This window comes from Squalius cephalus (genome assembly GCF_949319135.1).
Source record: "Squalius cephalus genome assembly, chromosome: 12".
Classification (NCBI taxonomy): Eukaryota; Metazoa; Chordata; class Actinopteri; order Cypriniformes; family Leuciscidae; genus Squalius; species Squalius cephalus.
The window spans coordinates 15,315,066-15,331,802 of NC_137133.1; the positions used below are offsets into that span (position 1 = coordinate 15,315,066).

The 16,737-nt window shown below is 37.4% G+C and overlaps 1 protein-coding gene across 3 annotated transcripts in view; it reads right to left on the reverse strand.

Moving 5' to 3' along the window:
• The window catches only part of ralgps2 (Ral GEF with PH domain and SH3 binding motif 2), a 134,455-nt gene that overhangs the window by 61,992 nt on the left and 55,726 nt on the right, over positions 1–16,737 (reverse strand). For all 3 annotated transcript variants that reach the window (XM_079889278.1, XM_079889279.1, XM_079889277.1), the window contains exon 6: positions 7,528–7,611. In XM_079889278.1, the coding sequence (XP_079745404.1) occupies positions 7,528–7,611 (84 nt within the window). The remainder of the gene's footprint in view (positions 1–7,527; positions 7,612–16,737) is intronic.

A 16,737-nucleotide genomic window follows, 5' to 3' on the forward strand; every position in this document is an offset into this window, starting at 1 on the left:
ACGCGCTCGTTACCTCAAAAACAAAGCACCAAACTTCACCAAAGTCTCTGCTTTTCGTCGAGTTTGGAAGACACGCCATGAGCTTACATTGGATTTACCTCAGAAGAAGAAGAACACGATTTGAAGACAAGAAAGATGTAAGGTAAGAAATTATTAATTATTAGTTAATGTTATTGTTGCATAAACTTCACATTGCAGTTGAACCGTTACTGTGTTTGTGGATATCTGCTCAAACGTAGATATGTATAATATGGTAACCATAATGTATCATATTTTGGAGCGAGCTCTGCGTTTGAATGTTTCACATTTTGGAGCGAGCTCTGCGTTTGAATGTTTCATATTTTGGAGCGCGCTCTGCGTTTGAAAAGCAAAACGCACTAAACAATAGGCTTCATGTTTTTATATTGTAATCAATATATTTTTCTCTAGCGTAGTTGTTACTGAAATCTTTTGGAAGACTTAATTTATTGTTATTATTATTTTATGCAGCACTGCGCGCGTAGCTTAGGCACAACAAACCTGGTGTTCATTATTGTTGGAAACGTGTGTGTGTGTGTGTGTGTGTGTGTGTATTCTGTGAATTTTAAAAAGAAATTTTAACCAGAAAAATCTCAAATCTATTCCCAAAATCGTGCAGCCCTATAGTTTCTCTTGATATCAGTATGTTCACAGGTTTTTTTTTTTTTTTTTTTTTTTTTTTTTACAGGGCCCAGATGCAACTGAGTCCTGCTGACTTCAACATGCACATGAGTCTCTGTACATGAACATGGTAAAGTGAAAATCAAACACCTTGGAAATGAAAGGTATGTACAATGTTTTTAGGAATGGCACAAAGGTCTCTGTCTTAGGATCATTATTTTCAATAATGTGCTTTTTGTCATTTGTTGTGTATCTTTGGATTATGTTGTGCTGTAAATAAATCCAAACAATCAAAAAGCCATTCTTTGTGCAAGGTTGCTCAGAATGACAGGGCCTGATAGCTCCTAATAGGACTATTAGGGGAGGGTCTTTGTCTTTCTCAGGTGTGAAAACATACATATTAATGATAACAAAACACGTCTTACAATTTTTAAATCAATATATTGTCTTATCTGAACAGTGTTAATTTCGTTGACGAAAATTATTCGTCAACGACATTTTTTCACAGACGAAAACGAGACGATAACTAAATAAAAACTAGTTTTGAATGACAAAAACTATGACGGAAATCTATTGACATTTTCGTCAACGAATAAAAACTAGACGAAAATGTTAGATAGTGACGATTTGGGAAGCGATCCAGTCTGATGTCCTGAATTTGTGGTAGATGCGCACAATTGTACTGTGACGTGATCTACCCAGCGGCACACGAGTTGGCATGCGCTGCATGTCTCATAAAACATTAAAACATGTAAACGTCTGGGAGAATGAGTAGAGCAGACATGAAGATCTGAATAAGAGTGACGACGCAAAAAAAGAGCTATATTCGGTACGGTTTTCTGTGCGCACACCCGACCCGAAGCGTGCACATAGACACCTAGCCTATACAGCGCGCGACTACAGAATTGAGCTCTCTTTCGTGTCTGAATGGACAAATACACACACATATATTATGTCTAAATGTCCGTTTTGGAGAATATTCACGTAAATTATGTCGGTTATGTCTTAAACAGTTGTGAGTGTATCTGTGCATCAGTGCATTGGATCCGCATGTCCTTCGACATGATCCGATGTCTTAAAGTGACAGTGGGTAATAAACCTAATGCGGTCTGTGTCCTTAATATTGATCAAGCAACAAAAGAAAAAGAGAAAAGCATTCACTGCTCGTTAATAGCTTTAATAAGGATTAATTATATTTAATTCATACAAATAAATATGTCTGCTTGAAAGAACAGAGAATGATGTAGGCCTATGCAAGTAGGCTAGTTATAAAGAATATCATTCATTGAAAAAAAGACTGTCTTCTACTTTAGGAAAAGTGGTTTTATTTAATTTTAAGATATTTTTTAAGTTACAGTAGTTAAATCTGTATCTGTATTGCACGTTCAAACTTTAAAATCATTCATATTAGCAGGTTAATATATGTTTTCTCCGGGAGTATATGGGTTTGGAAATTTTTGAGAAATTCTAAATAAATGCTTTTAAATTGAAACCCATTATATTTTAGTCGACTAAATCTACTGTAGATTTAGTCGACTAAAATCTTATTGTATTTCGTCGACTAAAACTAGACTAAAACTAAAACAATTCAGATGACTAAAATATGATTAAAACTAAATGGCATTTTAGTCAAAAGACTATGACTAAAACTAAATCAAAATTTGCTGTCAAAATTAACACTGTATCTGAATGAGCAGTCAGGGTGATTTTCACATAGTTTTGGAGCAAATATTCTAGGCTACGTGATACAATTTTCAAAAGTATTGTGAAGAAATAATCAGTATGGGTTTCATGAGCTTATTTCAGTGACAATTGTTTTTTGTATTTTCACAAACCACGCATAAACGTCATTATCTCAAAACTACAAGCTTTTACATACATGCTGCTGACATATTATTGTAGCAGAGTTTGTGCTAAATACCGTGTAATCAGACTTTAGCCATGAAAATGTCACAAGTAACAGAAATAAGCACAAATGTCAGAGCATGTCAGAACACCTCCAGGGCCAGAAAACACCTCAGACCCCAGAGGGTTAACATCTGAGCATGTTGACCAACTCCTTTTTCTAAACAAAAATGCCAACATTCCCAAATGACTTTTGAACCTTGCAGCCAACAGGAGTGGACTCCAGCAGTACACATTTTTGCTTACTTTTTTCAATTTGATTGAAGCCCTAAGTTACTCTTATTTATATGATTATTCTCAGGTTTATGTTACTCTATTATGTCTGCTTTATGTTACTCTATTGTATTTAAATAATTTTAAGTCATGTGCTGGGAGCTCACCATTCATGTGAGAGATCTCCTATTCAGAGAATAATTACATCCTGTCCTGTAAAAAGGTCCTGTGTCCTGAATGTTCAAGGACAAAGTTTTGCACTACCCTCCTAAGTTTATGCACTTCTGTTAATGTGTAGAAGATAATGTTCACAGAATTAAATGTGACATTTGAAGTGAGTTGAGTCTTATTTTCCTCATTTTTTGTAATACCTTTGAATAATATGGGGGACATGAATCGCAATATATCGCAGAATCGAATCGCAATACTTGCTGTATCGCAATATGTTAAGAATCGCACTAATATTGAATCGTGGGCAAAATATCGCAATACTATCGAATCGTCGCATTTTTACCAATTCCCACCCCTAGAAAACAAGCATGGAAAAAGGACAAGACGACAATGAGTGAGGAAAAGAGACAAGGAGCAAATGCAATTAGAGGAGCTGAGACTGGAAGAGAAAATATAAAGAGGGACAAAAAGTACAAGAAGAGACATATGAGACAAGTGAATGAGAGGAACTGAGAGGAGAGGAGACCATATGAGACAATGGGGGAACGTGGAGAAGAGGACAAGAGGAGATGAGTCTGAAAACTGGAAGAAAAGCAACAAGACCAGAAGAGAACAGACTAAGAAGAGACAAGAAGAAAAGACAAGTGAGTTAGAGGAATTGAGAGGAGAAGAGACAAGCTATAAGATGGGACAAGGCAAGAAGAGAATGAGAGGAGAAAAGAAGCAAAGAAAAGAAAATGAGACTGAGGTGTGACGAGATTAAGATGATAAATGAAGAGATGAGGAGATAATGAGAGGAAATGAAGACAACACGAGGCAAGAGGAGAATGATGAGAGATTAAACGAGAAGCAAATAGAAGAGAATGAGAGGAATTGAGATGAGATGAGAAGAGACTGTACTCACGACAAGAAGAGAATGAGAAGATATGAGACTGGAATAGAAGAGACATAAAGAGAGCAAGACAAGACGGGAATATTAAGGACAAGAAGAGAATTAACTAAAAGGAGACAAGAAGAAAAACATGAGGGTGAGAGGAATTGAGACACGGCACAAGATGAGACAAAACAAGAAGAGCATGAGAGGAGAGGAGAGGAGAAGCAAGGACAGGACACTGAGGGGAGATGAGACTGGAAGATAAAAGACGAGAGGAGGGCACGGGACTGAGAAGAGACAAAAAAGAACAAGCTGAGACAAAGAGAACAGAGAATGAGAGGAGATGAGACTGGAGAAGAAAATACAAAATGAGAATACAAGAGAACTGACTAAAAAGAGACAAGGAAAACAAGAGGTTGATATGAATTAAGACAAGACACAAGATAAGACGAGACAAGACGTGTGAGAGGAGAAAAGAACAGAAGCAAATAAAGGAAAATAAGAGAAGATTAAACTGGAAGAGATGAGACAGAAGGAGGACACGGGACAAGACGAGGCTGAGTGGAGACAAGAAGAGAAAACTGAAAGAAACTAACAGAGTGAGACAAGAAAAGAACTGAAGACGAGAAGAGACATAATAATTTAAGGTTCAGACGTTATGTAACTGCACACATGGATTGTTGGAACATCACTCTTCATCTCTACCCTGCTCGATCTCCTCCAACCCCTTCCAACCTCATCCCCCCATTTCCATTTCTCCTGTTGATTTTCCAGGCCCTTCCTTCCCGCGTTCCCCCCTTCTCCATTCTTTCCCACATGTGATACTGGGACACACACACAGTGAAGTCATTGTTGCACTATCTCCCCTGCTGTGTGTTCCCATGTTTGTTGTTGCGAGATTGGATCACAGCATCTCTGGATAAAGCCGGAATGCCTCAAACCAGTGGAAAGGATTTAAATCTAATGACTAATGAAAAGGCAGCACAGCACTGCAAACATTTATACTCAAACACACAAGCACAGAGCAAAAACTACATCTCATTCACCTCAGAAGTTGTATTACACACACACCTGAGCCTGAATTAAACACAAGGAGGAAATCATTTTTTTTTTGTCTGATTTTGAGCCTCTATATGTAAAACTTGTCCCACATACTTTATTAGAGAATTGTCCATCTCCACACTCATTTTTTTTTCATAAAAAAAAAAAAAAAAAAAAAAAGGCCAACAGACCTTATGCAAATTTCCCTGGCAAAAGATAACCATATGTGCCTAATTTTGAACATCTGTTAGTGGGTAATCTGTAAGGTCTGTCTGTGTGTGCATGTGTTTTTATACCCAAGGTTGCTTCTTTTATTTCCTACATTGAGTAGATATAAATGCACTCCATATTTGTGCATGACAGACCAATTCGTTGGCTAAAACGGTTTGTGAGCGAGTCTTTGAAGTGGGGTGTATGGGGTCTAGCCGGAGAGAAAAAACAGAAAATCATGTACATTTATGGAGAAAGCAATTTCCAATGTTTATAGTCACATAAACATTAACATTTCATTGTACACAATAACAGTGAACTACACAGTACAACTGAACCAAAGATATAACTGATTAAACAGCTGAAAAAAAAAAAAAAAAAAAACATAGAAAAGGTTAATAAATCTAGAATTATAGCATTTATTTGAATTAATTAATGAGAGAGAGATGAGAGATTCGTACCTGCGTCTTTTCAGAGTCTCTATCTTTATTAACAATGAAGCTGTGAGTTTAATTACTTTAAAATAGCGAAGTAACCCCTTTGTTGCTGAGAAATATAATGTAGTGATTCAGTAGTGAATATAGCGAAGCTATTTTATTACTGAAAGTCGTGGGGAAGAGTTGATAAGTTTCTGTGCTAAATAACTACTAAATGATGATTAAGCCATAATTCACATGATGGAAAAAAGTATGCATTATCAACTAACAATTACATGATGACAAATCTACAGATGATCAGCTTACTACTGAAATATAACAAAACTACTGGTGTTACAAAAACCACACAGCCCTCTAGCACTGACACACAGACATGCATATATAATATAATCTCTCATATAAACAAACAAAGTTTGCTGTTAGGTGACATTAGATTCCAGCTAACGTTCCAGGTCTGTTCTCGCATATCCAAGCATCATCCTTCAGAAAGTACATTTGTGTTGGCAGGCGAGTGAGTGTGGGTTCCTGAACAGCCGTTTTAGCCGTTTTGAGGATGTATATTGAGAAAAGTTTCCACAGAACACAAATTCCTCGATGATATTCTCATATTTATTACAGAGTGCTGGCCATATTTTCAGGGAAGAGAGACTGTGTCTGTAAGAGTGTGTTTAAGTCTTAAGGGCAAGATTTTGAGGTGTAAGAAACAACTTCTGCTTTGCTTATAAACTATATTCAACGATAATTCCCTTCTGGTTACACACTGTCAGCTTCTGCCAATGAAGCAACGATTGCACACAGAAACTTGAACACACTCAGAGGGGGCCACATATTTCTTCAAAGGCCAACTGGATCAAGTCAGTGTTTCCCAACCCCGTTGTGTTTCCAACATCTCTACTCAGACTTCAGTGCGGCGATAACCTCTTCAAACATCCCATTACCTGCTCAACATTAGAGCCAAAAAGTCAGTGCAAGTCCAGTTTCCCACTTGTCTTATTCACCTGAAAGTCACTGTGACATACAATCACATTTATGCAGAGTGTGTTTTGTTAGCATTGAGTCCAAATTTTGTTCAAGAACCTTGACAATTTTCCATCCTAGCCAATCCAAGGCAATAAAGTCAAGTGATTTAGGCCAGAAACATACGCATTGGCAAACACAGGCGCTAATGCTCAGCCAGCACATTACAAGCATGCCAGTTTGGGAAGTTGAGCCACTACGGAGGCCTCCGCCACTCGTGACCTGAACACTAACCCGGACCAACCCTTTTCTGCACTTTGATGCCCAATCCCTTTGAATTATAACACAAAAAGCACTTGGAAACCTTATTTTCCCTTTGAAATATTTGCACTCATTTTATTTGAAACAAACCAACTCTTGAATGCATGTGGCCACAGAAGCAATAAACCTGTTTCTTGCCGTAGTAAACCTGCAGACCAAAAAGCTATCCGAGTATCATTTTGGTTATTGTACATATGTACATTTTCAAATAGAAAGCAGCTATTCAAAACTATAATAGTATTTCACAATATTAAGGTTTCTTTTAAATGTTTTTACTGTCTTTTAAAAAAACGTTTAGAAATCTTACTAACTCCAAACCTTGTAACAGTAGGACAAGCATGTTTTTTTTTTGTATTTAGCTTCTTGATATATTACAAAGGTCACAAAAAGGAAGAGAGAATAACAGATTTACATCTATATGGTGTGTTCACTTGCCTTGTTTTCCCTAGTCTTTTTTAATTCCATTCTCAAAGAATTACAAGTTTCTTCAAATCTTTATTACCGTAAGTCATTGTCAGATAAAAATAAAATGTTATTTAAACTGTCAACATGTTTATTTAACTTGCAACCAATAGGACCACAATGACTCCTTTGACCATTGTCAAAGTGCCAAAGGCCCAACACTACACATATTTGCTCAAACAGACGCTTAATTGCAGGTCCAATTTTGTGGATTTCAACATCCTTAGCTGGAAGTCTACAGTTAATACCTATGATTGTTAGTGTCAAAGTAACAGGGCAACAGTGTCTGTGGTTTACCTGGTTAAAGCGTCGTGTAAAGGCCACAGCGTTTGGCGCTGAACTGTGCTTCTCCTTCTTGTTCCAGCCACAACTAGAGAGCTCCTGAAAGAAGAAGAAGAAAAAAAGTTACGTAAACAATCGTTTTCCAGCTGGTTTGTGATTTGAGAAACTGGACGGAAACAATCAAGTCCACCAAGCACAACAGGAAAAAGCAAGTGGTCCACAGTGCCAAAAACAAATCAACTCGGGACACCTGAAATGGGGTGAGCATCGCTCATGACCAGTGACCCTAGAAAGCAGCAGTAATGGGGCTTTTAACAAAAGTGAATCTTTCCCGGTCTATCACGCTTTATTCACTTAATTTTGCATCGAAACACAGGAGTTATCTCAGACTTGGATGGCAATCATCTAAAAATTGTGTTGATCCTCTGCCTCACTCGCATGGTGCGAGTGATTGACTGAATGAGAATGGAAAAGCTTTTAAATAATATTTAACAATGTGTATTGGGCAGCAACATCACTGGATAAACATCAATCTGACATGCTAAATCTCTAAGACACGAACATGAAAACTCAACTCTGACTGTTCTGTCATCTAAGAAACGATCTGTTAGCTTCAAGATAAAAGCTGCCGTTACAGTCTAATATTCGACATAATAGCCACGCTTGGAAATTCATATTTGGAAACTCCCGTCCATAATTATGCAACCACGCGTTATGTAATTACGCTAAGCGTTCAGACATTTTCCAGTAGAGAATCCGTTTCAAATGAGCTCTTAGCACCATTAAAACACAAAAACAAACTCTGATATGCATTCAACCACACAGAGAGATTTAGTTCCTGTCAGTAAATGGGAGAAAAGCTGCCTGATTTCGTAATGGGACTTCAGGAAGAGTGAAAGTAACCATCAAACATATTCATCACGATTGTACATCAGGAATGTACCCAACTTAAACTCAGCACCAATACAACCGCAATCTCTCATATGAGGTCGCACTAGAAAACAGTGACCTAACAAGTCCGCAACCTGTGGAGGTAGCAGCTTAGCAACATACACAAACACAGATGTGAGTATATGGGCCAACACACACAGAGCTAAAGCACCAACAACCATCAAGACACGCCAATGAAATCACTTCTGCTTCTGCTGAATCAATTTCTCCATGTGTAACAAATCTGCCGAAATAGAGCTTGAGCCCCCAACTTCAGGATCTGTGATGAGGAAAATCACCTGCTGAGATTTAATGAAATCAATTGCTACCCAACTCAGAGAACAAAACAAGGTTAATGGCTGATTTCAGTTCTTCTTCTGTGATGTAATGCATTTCTGAGACCAAGGTAGAACTGAACTGAACAGTGCCTTTATTATATTTAACTGAACATAATTGGTCCAGCTGGCCAGTTGTCAAGGTTACTGTTGAGTTCTTCAAAACAGTGACAGGCTCCAGATGGTGGTAGGGTAGCCTAATGGTAATATTTGGACTTTGTTATTCGTAACCAAAAAAAAGTTGAAGGCTACAACTCCAAAAGAGGGATCTTCCCCACAAACAACACTATTTTATAGCATTGCCTAATCCATATTGTATGCTAAAATTGCAAGAGCCTTCTCAAAATCTGACTGGCTGTATTTACGGACACATGCAAGGAAGATCCAGTTGCTGGATCTGCCAAAGTTTGCAAAGATAAATGGCATCAAATCTTAGAATTGTATAAATTTAATACACAGTGATCTTCGGAATTTTCTACTTTGTTCTCAGGGGCCAGTTGCATAAACATAGCCATTACGTAAAGACTGTGTCTTAAGAACTAGTATGACCAACTAGCAGTTAGTTAGGGGTAATCAGTCTTACTTTTTAGAATCAAATTAGACTAATCTACGTTTTTATGTAACTGACTTAAAAAGTCTTAAAGAAAAAAAAAAGATGACTAACTTGTAAGACTATTCTTAGCAGTTTATGCAACTAGCCCCAGCAGACCTTTGTCCTATTTAATGTATTTACCAATTCTTAAAATAAATTAACAATTGATCAGTCAAACGGTCGCTTCATGTCTGATTGGGAGGTTCTTTGTAAGAAAAAGGTGCAAAGTGGACCATCTGATACAAAACAAAGTTGCATTATAGCGCAATCATGTCAGGGGTCACGAGGGCAAGGCCAATGGAGGGATTTTGGCAAGGATACCAGGGTTTCACCCCTCCTCTTTACCAGAAGTGACATGGGATTTTTAAATGGATTACAGAGAGTCAGGACCTCAGTTTAACATCTCATCTGAAGGACGTTGCTTGTTAAACTATAGTGTCCCCATAACTATAATTGAGCATTAGGACCCACACATACCACAGGGTGAGCGCCCCCTGCTGACCTCTCCAACACCTCTTCCAGCAGCAAACTAGTTTTCCCAGGAGGTCTCCCATCCAGGTACTAATCAGGCTTAACCCTGCTTAGCTTCAGTGGACAACCAGTCTTGGGCTACAGGGTTATATGGCTGTGGCTCGAATGCAAAAAGAATGAACCAAGCATTTGAATCAACAATTGTGCATTTAGAAAATAATAAATAAATTATAATACATATAAGACAATAAATTAGAAAAAAAGTATTACTCTAGTATCTTATTCTGGCGTTGACCAATTGAATAATGTACATGGAACTGAACCCAGAGAAACCCATGGATTACAGCAGAAACAAAGGAAGGAAAAAGACAAGGAGTTTGAGGGGGAAAAGAATCTTCTGTGATTCTCGGTTTCATAGACATCAAGCCTTCACACAAAATCAGTAGGAAGTCGGTTATGTTCACAGGGAGCGTTGCTGTCGCACAAAAGTCTTTAAAGCAGTGGGGAGTCCATGGAAAGGGGATCATAGCAGTGTCTTATGTTCCCTTTCTTTCGCTTTCTTTTATGTCTCTTGAAAAGGCTTTTACTCTCTCTAAAATGAAACATAATTTTAAGATGTAGCAGCATTGACATATATATGTATATATGTAAGTGCATTTGCACAGACGCCCACTAAAACACACCAGAACAGCCCATCATGCCTTGAAAAGACCAAATCATTTGGCAACTTTCTAGCAGTTAAAAGAATTTAAATGCATATTCATGCATCTTTTCCAGACTGAAAGAACAAAACAAGGCCGTTCTAAAACCAGTCCGGGAGGTATTCCTGGAAACTGATTAGCCAGCTGAGAATCAAGGATAAGATAATGGGAGATGAGCAGTAATGGTGCCAGAGTTTGGCAGGGGTGATTTAGTGTAGGCTACGTCAAACGCTGACCTCGAGAAGGATTCGTGATATGACACTAATTCACTGTACATTAGCTGAACCTTAATATCAGCACCTTGTCTGGAAACCTAGAGCTCACTCATCTAACCAATTGTGTATATGCCAATACACCAATATATGACTCAATTGTGGAAACACTTAATATTGCCATTAGGCATTTTTATAAACCTCAGCGAATGGCATATAGCATCAAGCCTGGTTGGAACGAACATGTAGCAGAGCTTCATGCCAAAGCTCGGTGTGCATTTAAAGACTGGATAGAGTCCGGTAGAGATAGACAGGGCCCTTTATTTGAAGAATAGAAACGGGCAAATGCAAATTTTAAATATGCACTAAGATTTATAAAAAAGAATGAGAACTCGATGAGGTCTGACCCTTTGGCATGTAAGATGCATAACAGAAGTTATAATGACTTTTGGAAAGAGGTTAGAGATATGAACAGTATTAAAATGCCTATACCCTCAAATGTTGAGGGTGTTAGTGGCTCTGATGTAATTTGCAAGATGTGGCGGCAACATTATCATGAGCTGTTTAACTGTATTGGGAGGAATACTTTTGAGGTGGAAAATATTGACAATGATGAAAATGTGGTTATTAATTCAGAAGAGGTACAATCTGCAGTATTGGGATTAGATGACAATAAAGTGTGTGGGACCGATAAAATAACAGCTGCACATCTAAAATATGCAAGCACGAAACTTGTTCCTCTGTTGGCTATTTGTATGACAGGTTTCTTAGTTCATGGGACTCTGCCCGAGTCTATTTTACCTGTTTTATTAGTGCCCATCATTAAACACAAAACTGGCAAAATAAACAGCATGGACAATTACAGACCTATAGCCCTAGCTAGCATTGTATCCAAAGTGTTGGAGAGAATTCTTCTTAACAGGTTGGAACAGTATATTCTTACGACTGACAACCAATTTGGCTTTAAACGTCAACATGGTACAGATGTGTGTATATTTGCCTTAAAGGAAATTTTAGATCATTATAATAGCCAGAATTCCACAACTTTTATGTGCTTTATAGCCACCAAACCCATCTAGCGTCTTTGCTGCCAAAAAGCTCTTTTTTTTTTAGTTTCATCTGACCACAGATCCCTGTGCCATTTGAAGTTCCAGTCGTGTCTGACAACTGAATATGCTGGAGTTTGTTTTTGGAGGAGAGAGAAGCATTTTTCTTGAAAACCTCCCAAACAACTAGGGATGTCCCGATCCGATCACATGATCGGAAATCGGGCCCGATCACATGTTTTCAGACTCGATCGGAATCGGACGTTACCTCCCGATCAGGACTCGGATATTTATATTCTCATTATTTTTTAACACATCAATATTTATGCGGTGGCACAGAGTTACGCCGGTTTCACACTGCACGCGTTAGTAAGCAGCGCAGGAGCAGTGCGTATGGTGAGCAGGAGCAGTACATGTGCGTTTTGCTTTCACACTGGCAGCGTTTGTCACGCGCGGCTGAACCGCGGGTTGTGTAGGCTACAGAGTCAGACAGAGTACTCCATAATGGATAAGTTGGCATTGCTTTTTTTCGTTTTCAAATACATTTAAGAGAAAAGACTTGTCAAGAAGCTTATTTTATTAATAATTTCATTTATATAACTTTTGTTTCATCTTTGATTTTATTGTTATGGCAACAAGTTTGTTTTTGGACATTTGTTTTCTTTTTAAATTGCTGTTGGTCATTTGATTGACTGTTTAAAACACAATAGATATCATCAATGCACTTTTTGGATAAAACTGCGGTGTATTTTGGCCATGATCAATGTATTGTCACTTTAATTCAGCAAAAGCGGCGCAGCAAAAATAGACTCGGCGCCGAAACGATCGCGGTACTCCTGCTCTGCTCTGCTCTGCTACGCACTGCCGCGCCGCCTCTGCGCGCGGTGTGAATGCTCTAAAGCCTGGTTTAATCTGTTAACATGGGCGGCGAAAAAAAATACGCGCTGCACGCTCTGCTAACAGTGCAGTGTGAAACCGGCGTAAGAGTTAAGAGTGCAGTTCCTAAAAGCACATTACTGGATTTGCAAACACTGTAGCACTTTTATTTTTTATTTGTTTACATGCCTGCCGGGTATTTTAAGTTGAGGTGCTATTTGTTTATATATTAGACTTTTTTTATATTTACTGTTGCACTAAAGTCCAAAAGTGAAGAATTTATGTATTACTTGATTGTTCAAGCTACCTCACAGAAGTGCTCTGTTTGTTAACAGAGTTGTTGAATGTTAAAATAAGGTGAATTAAATAAAAAATAAGGAACATCCTGGATCTGTTTTTTCGCTCTTCTTTATTCTTTTTTTATGTATTAAGTATCGGATCGGGACTCGGTATCGGCAGATACTCAAAATCAAATGACTCGACTCGGACTCGAGGGCAAAAAAACCTGATCGGGACATCCCTACAAACAACATGTGGGGATGTAGGGGTTGTTTGATTTTTTTTTTAATAGGCTTTCGGACCCCCAAGACTCAACTAATTTCTGCAATTCTCCATCTGTGATTATTGAAGAGTCTTTGGCCACTCAAACTTTCATCCTCACCGTCCATTAAGACAATATAGACACACGTCCTTTTCTTGGCAGATTCGTAACATCTTTAGTTGATTATAACTTCTTAATTATTGCCCTGATGGTCAAAATGGGGATTTTCAATTCTTTAGCTATTTTCTTACAGCCACTTTCTATTTTGTGATGCTCAACAATCTTTTGCTGCACATCAGAACTATATTCTTTGGTTTTATTCATTGTGATGGATGATTCAGGGAATTTGGCCTTTGTGTTTCCTCATATTTAAACTCCTGTGAAACAAGAAGTCATAGCTGGACAATTTCATGTTCCTAGTCACCCTGGTGTGCTAAAAAAGGTAAATATTAATGGGAATATACTTCAGAGATATTTTATTCATTAAAAAATTCTAGGGGTATGAATAATTGTGGCCAACGTGTTTTGGAGAAAAACATTTATTTCATAATGTGATTTCCCCCCCACTTTCAATTCTTTTACTTCAATGAAAGGTTCGATTTTTGCCAATTTTTTGAATGAAAGATCAAAAGGATAAACGATGCAGATTTATTTTTTACAGCCATTTTTGATCATATTTACCAGGGGTATGAATAATTCTGAGCACGACTGTATATATATATATATATATATATAAACATACATAGATTTAATACTATTGCTCACAGATTTAGTGGGGAACAGCAGAGTTTTTTTATTTGTATTATTCCATCTAAATATTGCATTTGAACATTGTGGTAAAAATCCAATAATTTCTCAAATGAACCTAGTTATTGTCAAGGTAATAATAATAATACTAGTATTATTAATTGTCATTATTATTATTATTACCTGACAACAACTGTAGAATAAGTTGATAAAAGGTTGGTTATTTTAATAATAATAACAATAATAACAATAACAATAACAATAATAATAATAATAATAATAATAATAAGGCAGAATTTAGGCAGATTTCATCAAAAATATCTTCATTTGTGTACTGAATTATTATTATTATTATTATTAACTGCTAACGGTAGAATAAGTTGAGAAATTATTTTTATTATTATTATTATTATTATTAAGGCAGAATTTATTAAAAATATCTTAATTTGTGTTCTGAAGATGAACGAAAGTCTTGCGGGTTTGGAACAACATAAGGGTGAGTAATAATGGCTTTTATAGATTTTAACTTTTGAGTGAACCAACCCTTAAACGATAAACAATCACAAAAAGAATTTGTGAGTGCTACAAACAAACCCAAACTCCACAAACAAACAAACTGACAAACAGACTGTGGTTTGCTTATATAGTGCATTAAGGAGAAGTTTGCAACAAATCTAAAAATGTCCTTTCGTGTTCCCCAGATAACAGCATACAGGTTTGGGAAAACATACAGACAAAAAAATAAAAAAAATAATGACAGAATTTACATTTTTGAGTAGACAATTTTAAACAAAGTTCCTAAAGTTAACTAACACCACAAATCCTACTATCTGAAGTTGGATTAACTAATAAGAATATAATTTGCCATTTCTGCTCGCGGGTCTGCAACAGATGTTCACCTGAAGATTATAAACTTCACAAGAAACTGTTCCAGTGATTCTTTCTCTCTCTCCGCTGGAAGAGGTTTTGTCTTGTAAAAACGGCACAAGAGGGAAAGTGAACATGCCATATGTACTGTCCATTAATCTGAACTGCTCTATAGAGCCTGCATCAGACGGCATCCCGCCAAGAAAACGCTATTAAACGAACTGCACAAATGGGGGAAGATGGGGGACTTCACGGGGGAAAAGATCTCCAACCACTGTTGCAAAATAGGCTCGATGGTGTTATAAGCCCCCAATGGCTCCTTAGAGGCAGCTAACCCTACCCTCAACCTTAAACCTACCCATCCCCTCGCTGCCTGGAAGGCGCCATTGGGGGCTTAAAACACCAAAGACCTGCAAAATAGAGACACAAAATAGAGGGGAATTTGACTAAATGGTTCCACCACTTCAACCATCAGTTCAGGGGTCACTACAAGTAACGTGAGTAACTTAATCAGATTACTTTTTTCAAGTAACTAGTAAAGTAACGGATTAACTTTTAAATTTACAAAATGTCTGAGTTACTTTTTAAAATAAGTAACGCTAGTTACTTTGTTTTCCCATTTATTGACTGACAGCTCTCCTGTCCCCGTGTTAAGAGAAATAGGAATGTAGAAAATGTCGAATATAGAAACCCTTGTTATTAGCGACACCAGTGGCTGTTAAGAGAACTGCAGCAATCAACTATTGCTCATGCTCGCACTCGACGTGACTTCACGTAACATACAAGATACTGAATGTGATTCAATGCCCCAATATACTCATGAATCCCTTTTCTTTGCATGACACACTGACATTACAGTACAGAAGAGCTCTTTCGGCATTATCATTCTTTTCATGTGTCATTGAACAAAAGAGGCTATCGGGAGCGTGAGTAAATGTCACATCCTTTTGATTTTCATGGGAAAAACGTCCTGAGCTTTTAAAGAAAACTTCGGGGAAGGTCTTGTTTTTTAAGTTTCGTTAAAAGCTGTTCACACACTGGCAATAAAAAAAGCAATTAATACATTAAATTCTTACATATAGCCTATTTAAATGCTCTGATATAGCGCAGAGTATTTAAATTAAGGAACTGTCATTCTTGTCAGCATAAACAAGGCAAGCAAATTTAATAATTAATAAAACAATTTAAATAAATAAATGAACAAATAAATAAATGTTTATTTCTCCCCGACATTTTTGTAGCCAATTGTTTATTAAAATAACAGAGACAATGGATGTAAAAAAAATTAATAATAATTTAATTTAAAAAAAAGTCTTAACAGAAAGTTATATGAAAACGTGTATCATATCACATGCAAATATCCATTTCTTGTAATGTGAAAACCTGCTGGGCACTCGTCCATGTTTTTTTTTTTTGCATTTCCTGTATAGCAGAACATGAAGACAGAGTGCTGGTATTAAGATAATCTCTCATGTTATGTACCATATCCATGTGCCGGGATGACTGCCATGTGATCTTTGCAGCTAGTTTGTAACTGGCTCAAGTGTGTCTGCAGTGGTCTTTCGTAGACCCTACCAGCATTCTTCACAATAGTACGTATGCAACTTTTTGCTCCTTCGCAGCCAAAAATGGCCAGACTGAACGATAATGTGCGTCATAGCCATGAAGGCCAAAGAAACCCACTGGTTCCTCTGTTAACACTTACAGATGCATTACAGAACAACTAAGAGGGACGATTTTACAACTGAACATGGATGTGCAATATTCATGTGGCTCTGTGTGAGCAAATTGATTAAAGATGCTGATCTATTATCCTTCAAACCCGTTGAGAGCGTTTCCTGAGGCACTCCTGCGAAAGGAAACCACAGGTTATCAAAGGCTAAACTAAAACCAGCATCTTTACCACA